Source organism: Nesoenas mayeri (genome assembly GCF_963082525.1).
Source record: "Nesoenas mayeri genome assembly, chromosome: 6".
In the NCBI taxonomy this organism is placed as follows: domain Eukaryota; kingdom Metazoa; phylum Chordata; class Aves; order Columbiformes; family Columbidae; genus Nesoenas; species Nesoenas mayeri.
The window spans coordinates 23666111-23690013 of NC_137545.1; the positions used below are offsets into that span (position 1 = coordinate 23666111).

At 37.6% G+C, this 23903-nt stretch overlaps 1 protein-coding gene across 2 annotated transcripts in view; it reads left to right on the top strand.

Moving 5' to 3' along the window:
* LRP2 (LDL receptor related protein 2) overlaps nucleotides 1–23903 on the top strand; it is a gene marked incomplete at both ends in the record, with an annotated part of 118844 nt that overhangs the window by 19513 nt on the left and 75428 nt on the right. For both annotated transcript variants that reach the window (XM_080346928.1, XM_080346929.1), the window contains 15 exons: nucleotides 208–330; nucleotides 2832–2948; nucleotides 8070–8180; nucleotides 8302–8415; nucleotides 9626–9742; nucleotides 10499–10642; nucleotides 10761–10880; nucleotides 13173–13301; nucleotides 14991–15160; nucleotides 17226–17449; nucleotides 18212–18418; nucleotides 19925–20127; nucleotides 20744–20884; nucleotides 21816–22019; nucleotides 22857–23049. In XM_080346928.1, coding sequence (XP_080203054.1) covers nucleotides 208–330; nucleotides 2832–2948; nucleotides 8070–8180; nucleotides 8302–8415; nucleotides 9626–9742; nucleotides 10499–10642; nucleotides 10761–10880; nucleotides 13173–13301; nucleotides 14991–15160; nucleotides 17226–17449; nucleotides 18212–18418; nucleotides 19925–20127; nucleotides 20744–20884; nucleotides 21816–22019; nucleotides 22857–23049 — 2317 coding nt within the window. The remainder of the gene's footprint in view (nucleotides 1–207; nucleotides 331–2831; nucleotides 2949–8069; nucleotides 8181–8301; nucleotides 8416–9625; nucleotides 9743–10498; nucleotides 10643–10760; nucleotides 10881–13172; nucleotides 13302–14990; nucleotides 15161–17225; nucleotides 17450–18211; nucleotides 18419–19924; nucleotides 20128–20743; nucleotides 20885–21815; nucleotides 22020–22856; nucleotides 23050–23903) is intronic.

The following is a 23903-nucleotide window of genomic DNA, read 5'->3' on the forward strand; positions in this document are numbered from 1 at the left end:
CCTTCGAGCATCCTTCTGCTGGCTCACTTTCCCCTCCCTGCTCAGTCCATTTTCTTTCATTTGTCAAATGCTTCATATGTTTAGTGGAAGTTACAGTCAATCAACACTTGAACCTTAAGTCTTCTTTTACCTTATTGAACTCTTTTCTTTGAAAGTACTTTCCTACATGTCTGTGAAATGACATTTTTTTTTCATTGCTTCCATTAGCACAACCTACCTGTGAGGGAAATCAGTTTCAGTGTAAGACTGATGGTGAATGTATCCCACAGTCATGGGTTTGCGATGATGAGGAAGACTGTGAAGATGGCTCAGATGAGCATCAACAATGTCGTAAGTTTTTGTGTTCTAATGTCATACCAGCTTTGTGAAATAAGGTAATTCACATAGTAGCGTATTGAGAGCATACAGAAACAAGCCTGCTGTAAGTACAGCTGTTACCAGAAGAGTCTCCCTAAAGTAGTTTCTAGAAATGAAATAATCTGAAATTGGAAACAGATAAAACATGTCCAAAAAGACATATTCAGTTCTTGAAATCTGAAAATTACTGATGTTTCAGTTAATTAACAGGGGAAAAAAAATGAGAAAAATATACAGTGCATATTAATTTTATAGTTGATGAAAAATGTAGTAGCTCCAAAAATAGTGAAATATGCATAGTACTCTCATGTCCAAATACTGTCTCAGTCACAGAAAAAGCTGCTTCATTTGTTGCATAACAAAATTCACACTGGCATCTCAGAATTATTAAAAAAAAAACCCATTAATTTCTTTGTAGAAAATTTCTAAATTTATTTGTGTATATAAAAAAGGAGGAATTATCAGGCAGTTGAAGTGAACATTGCTTAAGATTCTTGTACCATCTTCAGTGATGCTATTTGATGTCATTATTATTTAAAATACCCAGAGATGTTCTTTCTCATATTCAGAGAGGAGAAATACCAAAAATCCTCCTGTGAGGTGAAATTCTAGTCTTTCATTATCATTGAAACAGCTTAATCTTAGGACATCATTCCTATTAGTATTTCACTTTAATATGCTAAACAGTATATTAACCATGTTTGAATTGCTGTTTTAAGCTAAAGTGTTTAATGTTCTCAGTATATTTTAGAAATAATTTAGCAGCCCAACTGCCAGAACCATCAGCTCTTTCTTTTTTTCGGTATTGATAGCAAGATAAACACACATAATAAAATATGTTACTCTGATTTTTGAATTTCATGACTAAGCAGTTTAAGGGCTGCATACAGTTAAGTACATGCCAAAGTGATGAACAGCGAACTGAGATTATTATTGCACCAAAATACATCCTCTGCATTATTGCATAAGGCAAGAAGAACAAGTGTTGTCATGTTCTAAAGAACGGATTTCTTGCAACTTCCAGTATTAGAAGTTACTTCAAGTGATGAGGATAAGATTCATTTGTTTTCATTTTGATTCTATGTAATTTTTGGATAGTATCTTTAAACTGGACAACTATGGAGCTACTCGCTAACGTCCTTGATTTTGGGGAGGTTCACAGGTTTGAGTTTTGGAAGGATTTTGCTCACAGACCCAGGTTTTTTTTTTTTATATTTTGATACTGTTCCCAGTGAGGACTGACAAATTGGAACTAAGGTTAACTGCTTTTTGCTCTCCTCTTCCTTGGAGGTGTCAGCATAACTGCTGGTTATGTTTTAACTAAGGAATCTGTAGATACAAAATGTGAAATGAGCAACTGTTCTGAGTTGACTTTTGAACTGGGTCACTCTAACATTGTTCTTCATGTACTGGTTAATCATGAGTGTCAGTAACTATGCAGCAGCTCTGTGCTGCTTGCTGGTTTTGAGCCAGCTCCTGGTATTTGTTTTTATTCTTCTAAACTTTTTATCTCTGTGCTTGGGAATCCTGGAGGAGCTTTTCCTTCATGAAAGGTTAGAACTATTTCCTGAGAAGAATGGCGAACAGCTCTGTAAGTCACACAGACAGGATTAAAACAAATTTGGTTTACTGTCTTGCTCTTGTTTCACCTCATGACACCAGTATCCCAGGAGCTGATCTTACTTTGGGAATACTGGTGACAGAAAAAGTAATAAAGAGCCCTTGTAAAGCAGCAGACCAGATGCCAGTGTATAGACTGGGATGTTGTTGCAATATAGCATAGGTTTGAAATAAACAAACATGCAGGGGACAGAAGGGAGAAAAAATTAGCAGTAATTTTGCCCTTCAGCTACATCTTCACAGATTCAATTAATTTGCCTAAGAAGAACAGACAATGTAATTTAGCTGCAGTGGAATCAGAGTGGAATTGCAGAGTTTTATGTGGTTGCTTTTCACTGACACAGCTGTCATTAGAAGACATGGACTCATTCTCAATCTTTTATTAGTTATGAATGTAAAATATTCCTGATTCTTGAGGCCCTGGCTGTTTTAGAAACAGCACCTTACCTCTAGTTCTACTGTGTTTACATTGTGGCATTCTAGTTGACCACATAACTTACAGTTACTGGCAGATTTTGACCTGGTAAACAAAATAATAGAGAAAACTTTAAAACAGTGAGAACTGGTAGTTCAGTCTTTTAGGCAGAACAATTATAGGGAGTTGATTTTTCATGTGGAGGTCAATGCCTTCAAGGTAGAAAAGCAGACCTCGTAGAGCTGTGTTACCTGCCATGTGCTTGTCAAGTGTTCTTTAATCTCCCTGAGTACACAAAGGTACAGGAGAAGAAAGTCTTCTGCCACCATTTGTGAGAAGGATGGAGTAGTTAAGAAGGAGGAAGGGGGAAAATATTTTTCTGCATAAAAAATCTTGATTGATGGAAAAGACTGATTGATTGAGTGCCTGTTTCTTGCAGCAGGAAGGACATGCTCAAGTCAGCAGTTCACGTGTTCCAATGGACAGTGTATCCCGAGTGCGTACTGGTGTGATCGCGTGAAGGACTGCACTGATGGAACAGATGAAAGAGCCTGCCGTGAGTCTTAACTCTTAGAACTAGATCTGGTTTCATCTCATCTCTCTGTGGCATTTTAATAAATTTGTAAGATTAAAGGGCTTGTTGACAGACAGGATGACCACAATATGCTGCTTGTTACGAGAATTTCATTTCAGATTCTTTGGTGTATTAGAGCTGACGTTCTGATACAGATCCCGTTATTGCAGCCCTCAAATGCAGACTGCTGCCATAGAATCAGGGCTTCTTATTTGTGATGGTCTGAAAATTAATATTGCATTGGAAAAAAGCAACCGTGTTTAAATGACTTAAAGCCTTAGGAGACTCAGAGCTAACTTTGCCAATTTTTTTCTTTTTTTTTTTTTTTGCATACTCCTTCTGAAATCAGTGGTAACTATAATCTGTACAGAAAAGCGGAATTTGACCCCAAAACATTTATTTGAGGGACTTTGGCACTTTTAAAAGCATTTGTATTCTAGATTGCAGTTGCCTGTGGAGGTGAAGTGACACTGGGTCATACTGTATTCAGATAAGCTGTTTATAGTGGGCCAACAAAATGCAGATGCACAGGTAGTTTTTTCAGTCTCCACAGAGTGGAGGCTGCCTGACTGGTGACAACCTCTCTAGATCCTGGCCTGGCTTGAATACTGCTGGAAAGGCAAGCTGGCTGCACAATAGAGGCTACATATTTCACAGATGTTTTTGCCTAATACCTACACAGCAGTGGGTAGCAACATACCTGTCCATTGTTGGTATTAAAGATTTACCTGTCATGAGTGACATATATAATAACATATGAGCTGCTATTTCAGCTATTAGAACTTAAGTGTGCCTTTGGGAAAAAGGCATAACTGTAAACTTTGCTCAGAACCAGGCCCAGGGTGGAGAGTGGGGAAAGAAGCTAGAGATGCTAAGGATTGGATAAAGAAGCAAGAATTAAAATGTTGTTAATGGCTGTGCTTGGAAGAAAAAAGGGCATATGGACATATGCTGTACAAAGGAAAACCAGCATGTTACATGATCAGTCAACTGCTAGTGCGCTTTTTCCCTGACTCCCAAGTGGCTAAAATGTACATTCTGTAGAATGAAAGGTGATTTAGAAGTATATGCTACTCTGAAATAAAAGGTTACTGAGACAACTGGCTTGGAACTTTTCCATGTGACAGACCCACAGCCAGTTCTGAAGTCACCAACACACATGTTTAAAAGCCAAGATCCAAAGTACCCCATACCATTGCTGGAAGAATATCTTCTGTAGCTTAGCATTTTTTATCTTAAAGTTTAGAGGAAGAAACGAGATTGATAACTTAATTTAGCAAATTTATGACACGTTACAAAAATCCTGAAGAAAAGTTATTTGTTTAAAAAATGCATTATCTGTGAATTAAAAATGAGGAACTGCTCGGCACTTCTGAGAGATCCATGAGTAGTCATTGAATACGCTGTGGAATAGACAGATGAAATCGTGTGATTGTTATAATGCACGGAATCTGCAGCAGACTGGGAGTGGAGTCCTGAAGACAATACTCACAGTTCTTTCTTCTGACTAGAAGATGCTGTGATGTTTGAAAATTGAAGTGCCCATTTTATTTCATGTTTAACATTCTCCACTAGGTAAATGGAGAGGCAGTTTGGAAAAGGGCCTCTAGATACCTTAGCAGTAGCGCTCTGCTGCCACGTAGGAAACCAGTCCCTGCTGTGCCGGCCAGTAGCACGTGCAGCCCCGGGGAGCAGGACTGCCTCACATCATTCAACAGCCTCCACTCTGCTTTATTACAATATGTGTTGACAGTCTCTCTAAGACAGAAGAATGACTATGACTTAGAAAGTTGAAAGTAGGAGTGTTGGACTAGTTTACAGAAATGCGATGGTGCTGAAGACAAGACATTTAAGAAGAATGTAATGACAAGACCTTTCCAGGAAGACTGGTTAATCTTATTCATTTTCTGTCTTTTCAAGGCCTGGAACTTTAAACAGAAGCCATAACATAACATTAATAATTTGGCGATTTTTATGATCAGCTATACAGTATGGATTAGTATAAGTGCTATATTTTAATGTTTTAAAGCAGATTCTAATATTTGCTTTGAATATTAATTTTCCTCACTGTTCCATCCATTTCCTTTTCCACATTAACTGATATAAAAAAATATAAGATGAATATATTAATAACTATTTGGGCCTTTTCCTTTGTAATTATTTTTCCCTTACTTAATTTACATTAAATGGTTTCATAAATAAAAATGAAACTTTCATGAGCAATGAAAGAAAAAAAACTATATAGAATTGATACTGTTGTTTCATGGAGCATAACAATATGCAAACTTATCATGTCTGTTTACTTATGCCTTGCACTCACTGATCTCTCTGGAAGCAGATTTAGATTATAAAGAGGATAAAATTGTGTTGCTGAATAAGTAACATTATTTAAGAAACTAGTCAAAAACAAAATGTCACCAATATGAAGTAACTCAGCAATTAAACATGTAGAAAAATAGAACAAAGGAATTCAAAGCCTTAGTCCATTTTACTGCTAATGGGATTAACAGCAAGGGAAAACTACCCAAGTAGAGGCTAAGATAAACATCAGAACAATGTTTCAGCTACAGGTCATGTAATTAGTGCGTTGAAGCTGTTATAATTTCATAAAATGCTGGGTTCAAAAAAGTTTCTTTAAATATATAGATATATCAGGTTGTTTTTCCGGCGTTCTTAATAGTCAGCAGCTATGAAATACTTCCATTTTAAAGCTTTAGAAATGTAGAATGAAATGGCATATTATTTGGGGTAACAAATACTTTTTTGGAGTAAGCAGCCAATACTGGTGTCATTTTTCTGTGTTATGTACTTTATCTCTTTCAATTAAAGGTAGAATTCTCTCTCCTGCCTCAGCTTCGTAGTTGAAAAGTGAAAATCCCAGCTATGTCTATGTTGCTTTGTTGTGACTGACAGAATAATCTTCCTGATCACAGCTCCGGTGGCCGAGCACTGCTCTGGGGCCATGAGAGGGAAAGGGGAAGAATTTAAAGATGTATTGTTTGAGGCTGAGGGGCTGAATGGAGGCCCAGAAAAATCTGGATTTTTAATTCTAATTTGGGTGTTGAGTTGCTGCCATGGGTCAGCTCTCTAACCTGTTCATTCCTGCCTCTCGTTCACTACGCTAAATAGCTGCTGTGGTCTGGAAGTGAGAAGCCAGGTGTATGCATTTGCAGAGATGAGGTTGAAAGCGAGCAAAAATCAAGAACTGAAGATATCATAAGGGTTGTACTCCAAGAAGGAAGGAAAGGGCCATGGTCAGAGGCTGATGTCCTTAATATTGGACAAGTTACATGTAACAGCTACAGGGCAAGGCAGAAGTTCAGGCTGAAGGAAATACTTCCACCAGGGAGAGTTTAGAAGTGCAACTGTTTCCTGTTACTGTTTTTGCATGGGTTTACTTCCAGCTTGGAGAACAACAGTATTAGACAGAGGGCAAAACAATGTAGATTTAGCAATGCCCGTGACGTGGATTTCAAGCATTTTCCATGTGTATATATCAAAACATGCCATTTAAATGTGTTTGCAACTGGTGCCCCAAAACTTCGTAGGTTACAAAGAGCAAGGTGCCTCATCTGTCATTTGCCAGTTGTTTATATTTTGCAACTGAGATGCTGGCATACCGCAGGGAAGACAGATTGTGGAGAAGTATTTTGGCTAAGAAAAAGAGATGCCTGAGAGGAAGGGGAGAGAAAGAAGAGCTCCCTTTCTTCCTGAGCACTGGAATGAACGCAGTTGGATTTCCTCATTTTCACAAAGCTTGTATTATCTTCTAGGAACTGTAGTCACTGGGAAAAGATCTCTTATTTTCAGTTTGCTGCAATTAGCCAAAGGTTCTTGAAAGGAAAAGATCAGTGAAACAATGTTCATGTTGGAGGCTCTTCACAATTAAAAGCAAGGTGAAAGAAAGAAAATAATGTAAGCTTATTTCGTAGGTGATTGAAGTTTAGTGGGAATGTGATGATATATAGAACAGTAGAAGTGAGTTTGCCACTGCCTGGAAAAAAGCTTTTCTGAGTTCTGCTTGAGTAATTTTACAATCCATGTTTTGAATTCCAAGAATATGAATGAAAAATGTGCTTAAGTGAAAACTTGTTCTCTGCTTTATTAACTTGGATGGAAGTAAAATGGGATAAGAATTAAAACCGAAAATCTAAAAGGTGCAAAATGAAATTTGATTATTCTGTTTCTTGAGTTCATTTATCTGCCTGTATTTTTGTATAGAGGCAAAGGTTTAATAATCTCACTTCTAAAAATGGCAATTATTTGCTTTCATACTTGCAGTTTTCTTGAAATAAGTAACTTTTGTCTGCATGGCAATGAGCTAAACTAAGCTCATGTTCTCCTACTCAACTCCAGCACGTGCACATGCTTAATTTGTTGGATAGTTCCACTGTCTGTATGCATAAGTATTTTCAGAATTGGTTTTAAGTTGTTTGAAATAATCCCTTGTGTTGACCTGTAGGCCACCTACATAAGTAGAACAGGCAGAAACAGTAAAATAATTCATTCTGCAGAATCTTTTCTGGTTTGGGAATGGGAAAATAAGTAATAAAAACCAAAGGTCATAAAGTTGATGGTGGACTTAGAAGTTTAATGTCTTTGGCTTAATTAGAAAAAAGCCACAAAAACTTGAAGTTTCTGAGTGTGAGAACTCATGACATTCTAAGAGGACCTAGGAACTGTAAATTTCAGGAATTCCTTTTCTACCTAAGCACTTTGATTGGCATCAATAAAGTATAAAACTGAGGTGCAAGTAAATAAAAATAAATGTTCACCACTTGATCTTCTTTCATGTTGCATTGTTTTTTATCACAGTGTAAACTGCTTGGGTTGCAAATCTTTTTGGAGTGCAGGAGGGCATCTGATTTTTCCCTTGTTTCTTGTGAGGTTTTGTAGCATCTGTCAGGAGGTTATTCTTAAATATCTGTTGGAGGAGATGGTATACTGAATAAATGGATTGTTTGCCAGTAGTAGTATGGGAAGTTTTGTATTTCTTCTTTGTTTTCCTATAAATCAAGATATTCTGTTGACACTGGGTATATAAAACTCATAATACACTATAGTCTAACATTCATGCTAATACTGAAGGATTTCTTATTGTAGACTACCCAAGATGTGAACAGTTATCGTGTGCAAATGGAGCATGTTTTAATGCAAGCCAGCGATGTGATGGCAAAGTTGATTGCAGAGATTCTTCTGATGAAGCTAATTGCAGTAAGTACCACATGCAGAGTGATCCCAAACGAATATGCTTTATAGACCTTCTTTTAAAGTTAAAGATTGTAGTTTCCTGACAGATTTTCTGTGTGTCTTTCTGTGCTAAAATCTCTTTCAGCACATGGATGTACCAATACACAGTTTCGGTGTGCTAATGGAGAATGCATCCCACAAGCCTTTATCTGTGACCATGATGATGACTGTGGAGATGGAAGTGATGAAAACTCTTGCAGTATGACTTTTTTTTTCCTACTTTCTTTAATTGTTTTATTAAGAACTGGTTCAAGCAGATGGCAGGAAGTAGATCTCTTGGCTGTATGGCCATCAAAAGCTGGCCACTGTGCTGCAAGGACTTTTTTGTATGGAAAGGTGAAAATTGCAGTTCTACTCTGATAGACTTTTTTCAGGTGCTCTTTGCTCCTAAGTGCCTGGGTGTGTGGTTACAATATGAATTTGCTAGATTCAGTGACATTTTGCTTCCTAGCCCATATAGTTTCACTTCTTCAGGTTGTTGCTGTTTTCTTATTTCAGTATAACCCAAAGGTAATTCCTTCACTCTGAAATCTCAGTTACCTACAGCATGCTATTGGTTTTTGTTCAAATGTGTTTGTCTCTTTCACATTCTTATTTTCCAATAGAAGGGAGTTATTCCCAGTGACTATAATGTACAACTTAACAGAGAGATAACTGTACAGAAGGTTGTCCTTCAGATGTTCACATAAGGAAATTTCTTGCTTGTTCTTTTCTTCACAGTCAGGGTGTTCCAAAGTATTGCATCTCCAGCCAGAATCATGGCTGTTGAATTATCACTCATGCGATGTATGTATTTAAAAAGGTCTTCCACTGATTATAGGATCTAAGTTAGTTCTATATTCTGCATTGTAGGAAGTCCACATATTGCCTTTTAGTTGCTATGCCCTACCAAGGACCTCACAATGGTGTGATTATACACACCTCCTGCACACCCCCTGAATATTTCTGTTTTATGTGTTTGGCAATGCCTGTCCTTTGTAGGAACCACAGATGATTTTGAGCATCCTTCCAACCATGGAGGGCTATGACATAAATGTTAGTTGACTTTTTTATTCTTTTTCTCTGAGTACAAGGCATACAAATATTTCACCTCATGGTGTCTGGATTATTATCTCCTTGTCATGTCCACGTTCAGGAACCTTGTTAGTAAGGTGCTCTGCATCTTGTTGCACTACTAATTGATAAATTTAGACTTATCTTCATGTATATAAAGAACCAGAGCATTCTAAAATAAAGTTCATACCTAAAACCAGAGCAAACCATCAGTGTTTACAATGTATACAAGATATAGAACTGGCTCCATTTTTTGGGAGAAATTATGAATGATTATTCGTCTATGAGACAATATAACTATTTCTAACCTTTTTGTCACTTATAGTAGTTTCATTTTCTCATGTTTCTTTCCTTAGCTTACGCAACCTGCAGAGGAAACTTCTTCACTTGCCCAAGTGGTCGTTGCATTCATCAAAGCTGGATATGCGATGGAGATGATGATTGTGAAGATAATGAAGATGAAAGAGGATGCGGTACATACTAATGCTAACTTCTAATGATGACCTCCCTAAGCTACTTCAATGAATTTTTTTTCCAATGAAGATGTTCTGAATCTATTTCAATTCTGTGAAAACCTTAGAATTTTTTTTTTTGTCTTATACAATATTTTTTATTGGGGTGCGTATGAAAGTTATCACTGTGATGTGTATGATGCAAACTAAGTTTAGCATATAGCATCATCATTTTTTCTTTCTCATCTTCTCTTCCTTTTTTTTTTTTCCTTTGGAGATTTTTTCAGGTCATCTATTAAGAGACATGAGGTGCCTAATAACCAAAATCAATTGGTTAAAAATGAAAATAACTCAGTTTTGCCAAGATTTGTTATGCGAGAAACAGAAATTTTAATGAATGAAAGTGCACCTTTTTCTTTTTCATCGGCCTTTCCTACAATGAGCATTATTCTATCTATCCAGACAGCCTTTGCATGTTTTGAAACCAGAAAACTCTCATTCCATTTCTGGTGTACCAGTTAGTCTTAAGTTAAATGGTTCTACAACACAGAAACTAGAAGGATTTACAAGTCTGCATGAGCATTGTTTGCATTGTACTTTGAAGGTAAAATGACAAGGAAGTAGAGATGATGGTTCTTTCTTAGTCTTTCCCAGCTGTATGCAAGAACCAGAAACTGAGTGATGAAGGACAAAGATGTTTGGGAAGCTGTTAGGGAAGAAATTCTAAGTATTATTTGAAAGATATTCCACAATTATCCTTGTTTTTCTTTCCCCCAGAAAGTGGTCGCCATGAATGCTACCCGGGAGAGTGGGCCTGCCCTGGCTCCGGGCACTGCATTCCTGTTGGGAAGGTGTGTGACGGGACTGCCGACTGCCCTGCGGGAGAAGATGAAACGAACATCACGGCGGGCAGACACTGCAGTATGTATTAGGATCAAAAGCACACAGACTATAGCTTTGTAACTATTAGTAAGGCAAAAATATGTTCTACTGGTAATACATGTAATTGTGTTTCTGAACTATTTTATTTCCTTTTTAGACATATCAAACTGTGCTGCTCTGAGTTGCCAATATCGCTGTCATTCTTCTCCATCAGGAGGGATGTGCTATTGCCCTGCAGGATATATAATCAGTAGTAATGACAGCCGTACTTGTGTTGGTAAGTGAAGTACAGTGACTGCAAATATCTAGTACCTTCTCATAGCTTACGGGGAAAGTCTGGATTCCAGAAAGGTAAGTTCCAGATGGGTGAATATACTGGCAAATAGGAAATCTCATGAGTCAGAAAAAGAATAAAAATCTAAGTAGTACCATGGCAGCAGGGTGACACAGAAACAAACCAGAGAGATAACATAAATATCTCTTTCAATAAAACTATTAAAGACATAGAATATGGTTATGTTTAAGAAGATCTACTCTTAGATGGTTGCTTTATTATCACGTTTTTTTACAGGTTTTTAATGGTTGGATGGGTAGAATTTGTTTCTGCTCCAGGGATGTGTTTTGTTGTATGCCTGGAAAAACACTTAATGATATTGAAGTGGTTTGTACTTTTTGAAAGTGGCTGCATGTGAAGGCAGTAGAGCATTGTACTTCCATATGAAAAGGGTGCTTTGTATTTGCTCTATGAAATGGCTGTAGCTCCTATGACAGTTCAGTGCATACATTAGTTACATTAAAATGATTAATATTTGCAAGAACATAATGATAAGCAAGGTATTTTGTTGTTTCATTTCTATTCTATAACTGCTGTAACTTGGTAGCACAAACCCTTGGTAGTACAAATTATTTTTCTTGGTAACTGGAAATATAGTAACTTCAGAATCATGAAAGTTTTGCACTGCCTAATAAAAGAAACTGGATAAATACCTGTTATGGGTTTTCAACGCAAGCTATGGTGTTTGCCGTTAGAAGTAGTCCAGGTGTTCAGTGTCTGATGAGGTTTCTGTATTTTCAAGAATACTGGGAGGCCTAGCAACAGCATGGTTGCCCTTAATAGAGAGGAGGAATCAATGCACTGACTCCAGGCACCACATTTACTCTGTTCTTTCACTTATGTGGGAAATATGTGAAGGACACATTGCAAACCTGGTGCAGTCTCAGTGTCTTCTGTTGTTGTTTGACTGCCCTGTAAACCCAGCTATCTCTTTCTGGCTCATAAATCCAAGTCACTGTATCTTGGTTTGCTGAGATCTAGGCAGATATTTGTAGTGGGAGTAAACTTGCCATGGGGGAATGGCTCACCAGTCAGTAGTGTATATTTCCAGATCTAAGTTTAAATCAGCTTTTTTGGTTTAAGACCAGAAGAATGAAACTATCATGTTAGCAAAGTGTATTACTGTTTGCAAACATTATCTTTTCAGTTTGTCTTCTCTTCTGGTTTGCTTCTGGCTCACTATATACTGGAAGGTTACTGAGAACATTTTTTTGAGTACCAAAATGTACTACCTAGGAAATATTTCATTTTCACTTATATTTTAATAAATGTTTGAAACCAGAAGTTACAGTAGGAAGAATATTCGAGTTCTCATTTTCTCCTTTTTTGGCTAAAGAGTAGAATTACCAGCTTCCAGCAATGTAATGTACTGATTCTACTCAGGTTTTCAGGTGAAGTCAGTCAGACTTCTAATGTCAAAACCATGAGTTAAGTAGTGTCAGAAATCCGGGCTTTAACCACACATAGGATGAAACACCAGACAGTGGTTTTTGTTTTAGAAAATCAGAGTCTTTAAATCCTTGTCTTTAAAAGATGACTAGTTAAATATTTCACAATTTTAGAAGTGAAAGATTCTGCAGCAACCCTAGAAATTGCTTGTACAGCACATCGGTGACAACTTGCTGGGTCACCCTAACTGCAGCCTCTACCTATATGGTATTTTGCATGTCAAAGTGAACTTTGTACGTTTTGCTGGCTGGTTCTGGCACACAGCCAGCTTTCACTGGAAATCAGACAGTTGTTCGCATGGTACCAAGTCTGAGCTAATAATCACTGCCTCTTAGAAGGACTTCTTAGCTCGAGCACTGCACTGACATAAAGGTAGGGTTCTCCTTCAAAGTGGGCTTAAATTCAGCCATGAGTGTGTATTTGGAAAGCGTACAGATTGGTTGCAGGAAGAATACCACGTAGACATATTCTGTATTGTGGAGGGTAGACAAGGACGTCACTTCCAGTGATTTTTCCTATTCCACTGGCAGGTGTGAGGTTATTTTTTTGGGGGCAGGGAGGAGAGGGAAGGGCACAGATAGGTCCCTGGGCAGCAAACATCAGTTGTTATCCAGAAATAGAAAATGGAAATGGTCGTGGAAAAACATATAAAACCTCTTTTCCCATGTCACAGTTTTGCAAACAGATACAAAGGAAGCAGAGAGGACAAACTTGCAGCTTCCCAAATATAATGGCATCCCTTTTATACAAAGCATTGTTTATAAATATGCCTTATTTACTTGACAGATTTTGATGACTGCAAAATGTGGGGTGTTTGTGACCAGCTGTGTGAAGATCGTGTGGGACATCACCAGTGCCACTGTGTGGAAGGTTATTTCCTAGAGCATCACCGGCATTGTCGGGCCAACACTTCAGGTGAGTGTGCAGCAGTGCAAGTGTCTTCCTGTTGTTGGACTGATAGATAGAGCTGGGCAAAATGGGTCAGTTTGCATAGCTATGCCATACAACTGTGTTTGATTTTAACTTAATTCTGGCCTTTAGAACTTAAGGTCAGGACAGCATTCAGAACAGCAGCAAACATCACAAGAGCCTCCGCACCTCCTGGCACCTGTAGGCTGGTGGAGCCTCATCAGGGCTGCTTCTCCTCAAAACAATGTCTTCCAGGCTCCAGTGCTTTCTCAGCATTCCTGACTTCCACAGAGTTGGGAGGTCATTGCCAGAGCCCTCCTTAATAGACAGAATTGTGCTCTTGTGGGAGGCAGTTCCCTCACCTGCTCTCTGTGGCACTCAGAGGAATCAAGAAATCAGGAAACCTCACTTTTTCTAGAGGGACTGTGCCGTGCAAGAAGCTGGATTTGCTGAATGGTGAGCTCAGACACTTGCCTGTGAGTGAAGTCATGCTCTTGGCTTCCAGCATCCCCGAGTCTGAACTCTGCAGGAATGCTTGCCTCTCAGAGCATAGTTCCCCATCAACAGTAGCCAGCTGCTCCTGGTTGTTCACCTCCTACTCTGCTTGGAAAGCTGGCCCTGGGAAGCCCTTCTTTGTGGAAATATGATAGCCCAACAGGCTTTTGTGTGAGGCAGGAGTTCCTGCCTGCAGGAGCTCAGTGGGGTTGGGAGTCCCTGGCTGGCATAGCTGATTAGCAGTCTTGCTTCTTAGAAAAGCAGAAACTGCCCAGTTCCCTCCTTCTTCCTTCTTTCTTCAGCCACGTCTGCAGAGCAGTCTCATCTTGCAATTTTCTAAGTATGTCCTCAAAAAATTGGGAATTTTTAGAGCTAATGAATTATGCTTGAGTGTATTACAACACGCATATGCCAGCACTTGGGAACATTGTTCTGTTTCCAGAAAAATTCTTTATCTTTCATAAGAAGCTTTCCATTCAAATTAGTATGAGTTTTGGGCCAATGAGTTGTTGGTTTTCTGTCTTATTAATGGGGGAATTTCATACCTGCTCAAACTCAGTTTCCAAGGATTCATTTTTGCTTTAATTGGTTCAGGTTTTATGTGTAGGGTGAATAGGATTTGGACTTAAATATATTCTTGTCAGACATAGACCAAGCCTTTCAACAGGCATCTACTTTGAAGGTGAGTTTTCCTTCAAAGAGTTGCTGGAATCTCTTCTGTTGTAAGACACAGCAGAAATTTTCTGGTGCAATGACAGAATGAAGAAAGTAGATAGGATAGAGCAGTACATAAAAAAGATAAGAAACACGGCTTGCCTGCTAGAATCAAGGAATATCTGAATTGCATGGAACAGAAAAATCTTGAGAAGGTTTATGCTTTGACTAAGGGAGCAAAAGCAAGGAAACAGAAGAGTAGAAACAGTCTTTTGAAGTTTAGATGCGCAGGGGTTTTGTTAAAGGTTTACCTGATAAAGCTTTAAATTCCTATTCCTGCCTGGTTTGCTCCAGGTCTAGAAACCAAAGGCAAATCAGCGCAGGTTAGTACTCACATGGAAACATTTATACAGATTGTAATCTGAGCATCTATATAAACCTTTCTGTTCAGAGTGTATGAACAAGTGTTTATATATTTCAATGCCCCTTTGCAAAATAGCTTGCCTGCAGAGTAGTCATATATTTATATGTCGCCCCTGTTTTCAGCTGGTGTTGCATCACTTATCTTTTCCAATGGCCGTGATTTGCTGATTGGAGATCTTCATGGAAGAAGTTTTCGTACTTTGGTGCAGTCACAGAATCGTGGGGTTGCAGTTGGAGTGGACTTTCACTTTTACTTGCACAGAATCTTTTGGACTGATACAGTACAAGATAAGGTGGGTAGACATTTCAGGAAGAATATATTTTTGTGTATGTGGAAGTGGAGAACTGCAAGAGGCAGAATGTGTTGATAGCCCTTCATTTTTGAGACCTGAAGCTGGCTGTATTTTTGTTTTCTAACAAAAAAGCTCCTTGAAATGTTTTATGTTAATGACTGCATTTTTCAAGCTATACTATTACATGTGACATATTAAACAAAGAATCCTATTATATGAGAATGTCTTGAGCAACTTTTAATTTTACTCGAGATGGAGTCCAAAAAACTAATTAAGAGAAATAGTAGACATTCTTTCAAAACTGAACAAATTTTTGTTGGTAATTTTTTGAAACATGATCATTTAAAATGTAAAAGCTGTGTGCCTTCCAAGATGATAAAAATCACATTTCTTCATATACTTCAAATGACACTGTAATTGAGCTTGGATAACAAATATTGACAGTATTTTGTGTAATGAGCCAATATTTTGTTACTATTTTTTTTTTTTAAGAGGAAACATTGTAGCTTCAAGATAAAGTAAAACAGAGTAATTTAAAAAAACAGTCTGGAGACCCTTGTGAAATTTGGACTTCACTCTTGTTCTTTTTCTCAGTGCATAACACTGAAACAAAAAATGTCGTAGGTTGAATGCTGAAACTCCACAATCTTCATCGCCATGTTGTCTGTCATGCAGAGCGCAGGAGAATCCAGGGCTTCCTGCCTGCTGACACCACCTATGGATCGGTTTGGTGTCACTATAGTTTCTGCTACAGTGCCATGTTGGTTCTATTGGACAGCAAACTGCATGGCTGTCAAGCAAGACAGGATTGATATACACAATTTTTGACTTGTTTGTAATTCTGGCATTTTTATTTTCACTGCATTGAGTTCCCATTATTGCAACTGCATTGACAAGGGCTGAATTAAGTCAGGGTCAAATCTGAACTTTTATGAGACAGGAGATTTATGCTATCTCTGTAAAAAGCATCAACAAAAGATGATATGGATTTTTTTTCACTGCACACACCAGATGGCCAGGACTGCCTTTTTATCTGCCCCACTATAGTTAAATGCTAATTAATTAATTAGGATTTATTAATTTAATCAAGTCCTAGCTAGAACACCCAGATGAAAACAAGGACATAGGAAATTTTCTTATGTGATGGCTATTTTTTCCTCCTGATGTCTTGAAATAAGGGATTTGTTTTGGTTGTCTTTTTTTTTTTCTTTGAGAGAGAGAGATTACCATGTAAACTAAACCAGAAAATTGTGGGTTGTGTTCTATGTCATCTTTATCTCACTTAGTGTACTGCCTGATAACCTCATGCCCATAAGCTCTTCTATCAACAAGATTTCCAAAGAACAGAATAGGCAGTTAAATGGTTCGCTTGATTATTGCTACCTGGAGCTGAAGAATATTTAAAATGATATAACTATTTCAGCTCATATTTTTCTTGCATACATTTACTTGTGATCTGTATTTTCATTTAAATACATTCCAAATCTCATGCTTTTTTGGTAAAAAAGGGATAGTGATTCCTAGCTTTTCATATAACCCAGCCTTAAATAAAGGAGACCAGAAGCAGCGTTGAGCCTTCTTTCTGTCAGGAGGGAAAGCTTTCCCTTTCTGTGCTTTGCAATTTCCCTTGAGTGGCTGGTGCAGTAAGAGCTCCCCCTCTTGATTCTGTTCACTGATGAGAGCTTTGCTAAAGCATGTTGGTTTGGTTTCAGTTAATGAAAATACAGGGTTTTGCTAGATTCCAGGAAAGCAAGACGTACTTTCCTCATCTGTTTTTCTTTAATCCAAGAATTTGTTGTGTTTGCTAAAGCACAAGGCTATTTTAGTCCATTACATTGTCCATTTTGCAGAAATGCTAGTTGAAGGCAAGCTTCCTGGAGGTTTTGCATTGTTTTCCAAATTTTTGCAAGAAACCTTAAGCTAAGGAATAGCTTAGTGAGTAACTTGGCTGTATCTAGTGGCTGATTGTGGTTCTGTGTTCAATGTGATGATAAGGAACAGGTGCCATGTGTCTTGTGATTAGCAAAATATCATGTGGGTACTGACAATGTTTTGTTGTTTTCAGGTTTTTTCTATTAATATTGATGGCTCTGATTTCCAAGAAGTTTTAAATATTTCAGTTGACACACCTGAAAATCTCGCAGTGGATTGGGTTAACAATAAACTCTACGTGGTCGAGACCAGTGTGAACAGAATCGATATGGTTAACTTGGATGGAACAAACCGTGTGACTCTTATTGCTGAAAATCTTGGGAATCCTAGAGGAATAGCACTTGATCCCACTGTTGGGTAAGTGATATGTGTTGGCTAATGGTAAAAGATGTCAGAAATTTCTTTATACCCAGGCAAGAGGAGGAGCACTAAGAAGTAGCTAGAGTGGTCATTTTAGAATCAGCTGTAAAATGTTTTAAACATTTACATTCTATTCTGATCTATTCTACACACTGAATTGTTGTGGGAGGGCTGTGCATTGCTTTTATTCCCAATTTGTGGAATCTGTTTTATGGCTAGATTTGTATGTGCTTGAGCAGCTCTGAAAACCAGGGGATCTGTGGAATTGCCCTGCAGAAGAGTAGAAGTTGCCTTGGAGGATTGTGATACCATTCACAGACCTCCTACTGTCCGAAATAAAGTGGCAAAGTGACACCAGGGAAGCTTGTGTATCTCAACCCAACATGCTTCAAAAATGTGTGTGAGCCTTGAAAACTTGGACCCTCAGAGAGTCGGAAGAGAAATTTCATGCAGCTTGTAGTGATGGGTGCTGCTTTCTTGATGTTTCTATTTGTCACTGGTTTATTTCTGGCAGTACACTATCATCTGTATTTTACTAAGGAAACAGTGTTGCTGATGTCGTTTGGATTCATTCTATAAAAGAAAATGCAAATTACTTCTTAGGCAGGAGGTATAAAGTGTATTTTTATAGTGTGCTAGCTGAGAATCAAGCTCTGTCCTGAAAGGGCGCTGATTTTAAATTCCATGTAAAATGCTGTGTCTTTTGTAAAATCTCGAGGAAACATGGGACTTCTTTGCTTACTTTTTTTTCCTTTACAGTTATTTGTTTTTCTCAGACTGGGATAGTCTATCTGGTGATCCTAAAGTGGAAAGGGCCTTCATGGATGGCACAAACCGTCAGGATTTGATAAAAACAAAACTAGGCTGGCCTGCTGGAATAACTCTTGATATTGTATCAAAGAGACTTTACTGGGTTGACAGCCGCTTTGATTACATTGAGACTGTAACTTATGATGGGCTTCAAAGGTAGGAGAAATATTATTCCTTGGAGGTTACAGATACACTGATTATTTTGTGTCAGGTTCAAAGAAAGATTTGTCTAACAAAATGAGATACACAAAGGATAAAAATTACAACATAATTAATGTGATGTACCTTGATATTTTTGGTGTCATGCTACTTCTAGACAGTCCTTAATTCCTCCATGATTCTTTGTCCTTTTCCTACCCTGGATACCTATTGCACTTCTTTTATAATGTACTTTTTTATAGTCCACCACTACAGTTCACATTTTTATAGCATTTGCTTTTTATTATTTTTGAGTTAAAAGCATTGTCTTCCATTATAATTTCTTTACATCTTTTTCATGAATGATTTGAAATATTCCACTCCAACACACCTCTTCGTGTAATGAGTATTAAGTACTCTTCATACATTTTATAGATCTTTGCTGTCAGAAATTAAGTCATTACTCACCCTACTATGATGCTGGGGAAACTGTATCACAGCATGCAAGAAAGGACTCCTTGAGTTTGCATGGGACTCTGTCTTGTCATGTAGTGTTTAGAAGCCTGTTTATCTCTGCATCTGTGATTAGTCTGTTGCTCAAGCACAAGAAAAAAATGGTCCCCTTTAGCATACCTCCTACATATTGACTTGAAAAACAGCCCTCTGCTCATTTGACAGGTTTATTGCTCAATGTATTTTTTCACTAACAAGATTATAAAAATAATGTTGGTATCTTTGCTCCTTTATCAGAGTGTAGTGAGACAAGAACGTGTTTAGGGAAATCTCTGGGTTTTGGAGAGAAAAACTTATCACTTGCAGCAACACCAAAAATCGTGTAATGTTGTACAAGTGGGCAAGAGGCAATGGCATAGTCTGCGGGGAACGTTAAAATACAGCTTACTGTCCACTTGTGTCACATCTTGCATGCCTACAGCATGAACCTCAGTCACCTGGCAAACTGTTAGAGTAGAGCTGTAGAATTCATCTGATTTTGTAGACCTTCCTTCATAACTCTATGAAAATTATATTGTAGGGTTATTGTTATGTATTATGTGAGGACTTGAAGGTCTCTCTTTATCTCCTAGTATTTATCCAGAAAAATATTGTCACAATATCTTGCTGTTGCAGTCATATTTTTTTTTCTTTTTAAGACTCAAGCATCCTTGAGTATTTAAAATTGCTACAGATGTCTTTGATTTCCTCTGTTTGGCCTCTTTCTCTAGTTTTCTCTCAGTAGTTATGGACCTTTTCCTACATTTTTGAGCCATCATCTTTACTTGCTGTTTTCTTGGAAATTGCTAACACTTTGGTTGCTTTGTTTTCACTGCTGTATCTTTTATGTTTATGTACCTTGTATGTTCAGCTTCATCTCTTCAGTTCATTTAGTCTTCTTCATTTGTACTTTGGCAGCTTCTATGTACAATCAAGAACAAGTGAATGAATTAATAATCCTATATCCTTTGTTAATAAAGATATTTTCTAGATAATATTTTGTAAGTAATTTTAAAACTCTCTTTATAACAGGAGAACAATAGCTCATGGAGGCTCACTGATTCCTCACCCATATGGAATCACTTTATTTGAACACAATGTTTATTTCACTGATTGGACCAAAATGGCAGTGGTGAAAGCTAACAAGTTTTCAGAATCTAACCCTCAAGTGATCTACCAGTCTTCATTGAGACCTTATGGAGTGACAGTCTACCATGCTGCCCGGCAGCCGTATGGTAAGACAGCAATTCAATTATTAAGGGAGGTTTAGGAACTATCTTACCGAAAGTTATGAGAGACTGTCATTTTGCTATGAAGAACTAATAATTAATAATTTTTATTGTAAAACTGGGTTGGATTTTATCACACAGTGGTTTCATCCAACTCCTGTAGCTAATGAACTGCCAAATGCAACATATAAGGGGGGGTTCTTATTAAATCGATTGATATTTGGGAGAGTCAAACTTGTGCTTATGAGCAGTATTGGTGTCTGGGACTGTTTTTTTTTTTTTCCTGAACACTGCAGTGAGGGTGCAGATGGAAAAGGCTAGCATTGCGAATGAGTTCTGTGAGGTATAATTCTGAAGCAGATCTATATGCAAAAATTGACAGCCCAGATTCTGGCCTCAATGGTGTTTGCTGGGTATCTCTGTACAGAGCTGAATACCTTGACGGCAAGGTAGCTCTCATGTGATTTTGGTGTATTCTAGGGTTGAACTGGTGGTGTATGATTTCCATGTGATGTTATTTCTACAAAGTCCAAATGATTTATTGTGGATGTTGAAAAACTCAATATAATGATGCCATTAGGTTAACAGATGAAGTTGTAATCCTGTCTGTACTGTTTTCCAGTAAGAAATCCTTGTGGAAGTAATAATGGTGGATGTGAACAGATCTGTGTGCTGAGCCACAAAACAGATAATGACGGACTAGGTTATCGCTGTAGATGTACACTAGGCTTTGATCTACACATAGATGGACGACACTGTGTTGGTAAGAAAATGTTGTGTGATTGTTCGAAATAGCACTATTCCATTAGCTCTCCAGTTATTTCTAGAACATCCTTCCTCTCTTCAATAGCTTTGTGGTTCAATATGCCAAGGACTTCATGTTTTTTCCATCACGACTCTTGTTGACAGCTTTAAATATAATCATTTCTGCTGATGTTCATTTCAAGCCACAACAACTTGAACTCACCACCTTTTATAAGCATTTTAGGAGAGTTAGATAAGCAATATATGTGGATGACTGTATGATTAAGCTCTTAATACTGAAATCAAGCATGGGTGCTTGCTGATATGCAGATTTTGTGTTATTTTAAACAAATAAGCCTGCTTTCCTCTGCAGTAATGCGCAGATCAGGTTGATCTTCTCCCTCTGAACACATATAGCATGAATAAGAGATTGAGTTTTGGAGCTGTGTGCTTCCATCAACAATCCGCTGCTTCCTGTTTGAGTGCAGAATTGTCACTCATGGGAGAGTTTACCTTGTGTATTGACAAATTAGACTGGATATGTTGTCTATGGTTTTATTATTTGGTCATGCATTTATCTGGCTAGCTCAGATATGGTCTGGTTATATCATGGCACCACAAAGCCTGTGAATTGTTTTTTTAATAGATTATTTTAAAGAGGTGAGCACAGAAGATGGTTTCTGCTTACATAATCTTTTCTGTAAAGGTGTCTTAGGACGACAATAACAATGGAAGCAGAATACCTCACCACATCACATAATATTCTGGGTTGGGTTTTGTTTTCTTCAGTTTTTAGGTCTGTGTATATTTAGATTCCTATTTTCTCCTTCTTTTCTCTATTTCTAGACTATTAGTGTTGCCAGAGGAAAATAAAGCTTTACAGTCAATTAATGCTCAATTGTCTCACCTCATGAATAAGTAAAGACTATGTCTGATCTTTTGTTCTGCAGCTGTGCAGCAGTTCCTGCTGTTTTCATCCCAAATGGCAGTGCGGGGAATCCCATTCAATCTCTCCACCCAGGAAGATGTGATCATACCTGTAACAGGGAGCCCTTCATACTTTGTTGGAATTGATTTCTGTGCTCAGGATGAGACCATTTTTTTTTCAGATACAAGTAAAGACATGATCTATAAACAGAAAACTGATGGTTCAGGTGAGAATCATTCTTAGGAACTGTAGAGTAATTGTGGTAAGGAGAGTAGAATATTTACTTCTGAAAAGAAGTACAAAAAGTCACATTGTGAGATATACAGATAAATCTCAGTGTCAGTCCAGTAATTTGGAAGATATTTGTCAAAAATGTTCTAATCATCAAGCTCATTAAGTCTCCTGTTTTTTGACAAACTTGCTGAATCTATTTGGGAGTGAACTATTCGTAGCACTTCTCACAAATAGCGTTTGTCATCACCAGGCTGGTTATGCAGACCAGTATGCCTTTCAGTAGTATGAAACTGAGTTTCTCTTTTTAATGTCCCTATCTGGATAGCACGATATTCATTATGGTACTGTAATACAGAAAAAGAGATTTTTGGAAGTTATATTTGTGGTAGAGTGAAGAATGTTTCTCTCCAATTTATAACAATGATCAAATATATATTAAGTCAGCATATAGTCGTCTGAGCTGCTTGTTGCCTTGGGTCAGAGTAAGGGCAGACTGCAACTGAGCAGGACTGTGCAAAGACCAGGTCAGGTCTGGCTGCTGAGCGGGATGTCCTTCCTGCACTGACCTTACTGACCTTCATTCATAAAACTCCTTTTGGCATAAACTTAGTGAGCAATTTTTGTCTTGTCTTTGGCTAGTCTTTATTTCTCCTCCTTCACCTGGAGCAAAGGCCTTGACCTCCCCTCACTTATTGGCCTTTGTAGTAAGTAGCACAGAAGCGGCGTTTTTACCAAGGGAAAACACTGGTTTTATGAACTGAATATTGCATTAATGTTATTTCCTCTGTTCCTAAACATTTACAATCATTATGTGTGTTATAAATTCTAGGAAGAGAAATCCTGACGGCTAATAGAGTGGAAAGCGTTGAAGATTTGGCCTTTGACTGGATCTCAAAGAATCTGTACTGGACAGACCCTCGATACAGGAGCATTAGTGTGATGAGGCTGGCAGATAAATCTAGGAGAGCTATTGTTCAGAATTTAAATAATCCTCGGTCAATAGTGATTCATCCTGTTATTGGGTAAGTTTAGTTTTGATTTTTACTTGAAACTATATGAACAATTTATGGGTTAAGCAGAATTTACATCTCATTCTGGACTTCTGTTTGAGTTTATGTTCTTTTCCGAAATACCATATCTTTTCAGCTCTCTTGTCTTTATTTTGTTTGTTTTATTCTGGCCTAGGATTCAGCAACCGAAGAAAAAGGCAGAGTGATACAGATTCTACATGAAAGCAGCACTCAAAAGAATTATCTTCAATTTTTTTTTTTTTCTTTTACTTCTGTGTGTTGATAATCACGCAAAAGAACTTTGTTTCTTTGTATCACTCAGATTAGGCAGCTATTTCTCATCAATGAAGGTTTTCTAAATTATTTTTAATATTCTTGCAGTTCCCAGGATGCTAACCTTGATTCCTTTATTTTCTTCTATCTGAATTTCTTTATTTGAAACATATTGGATACTACTGGCTGTATTTCATATAAACCTGACAATATGTGATTCTGTGTACATAAAATGAAGCCATGCTTCTCTTTTTTGGAAATGCTTAACTTAAATCAATACTCTGTGTTATTTGACCATGCCAAAATAATGTTTCTTTCACAGCATGGTTCAGCTTCCTGCTGCTATACTACTGAATTTCTTAATTATTGGATATTGAATTTTCATGTTTAGTAACTAAGTATACTATTTTGGAAGTAATCTTGTAAGAATAGTGTTGAACTTGGATTCTTGGGTATTCCAACCTTTTTTGTTTGCTGCTTTGTAAAGTTTTTTAACACTAGCTTCAACTTTTTTACTATTGGCATAAGTCAAAAGGATCAGGAGAAAATTCTTTGTAATATTCGTGCTTACTTGTAAGTATTACCTGGAAGGT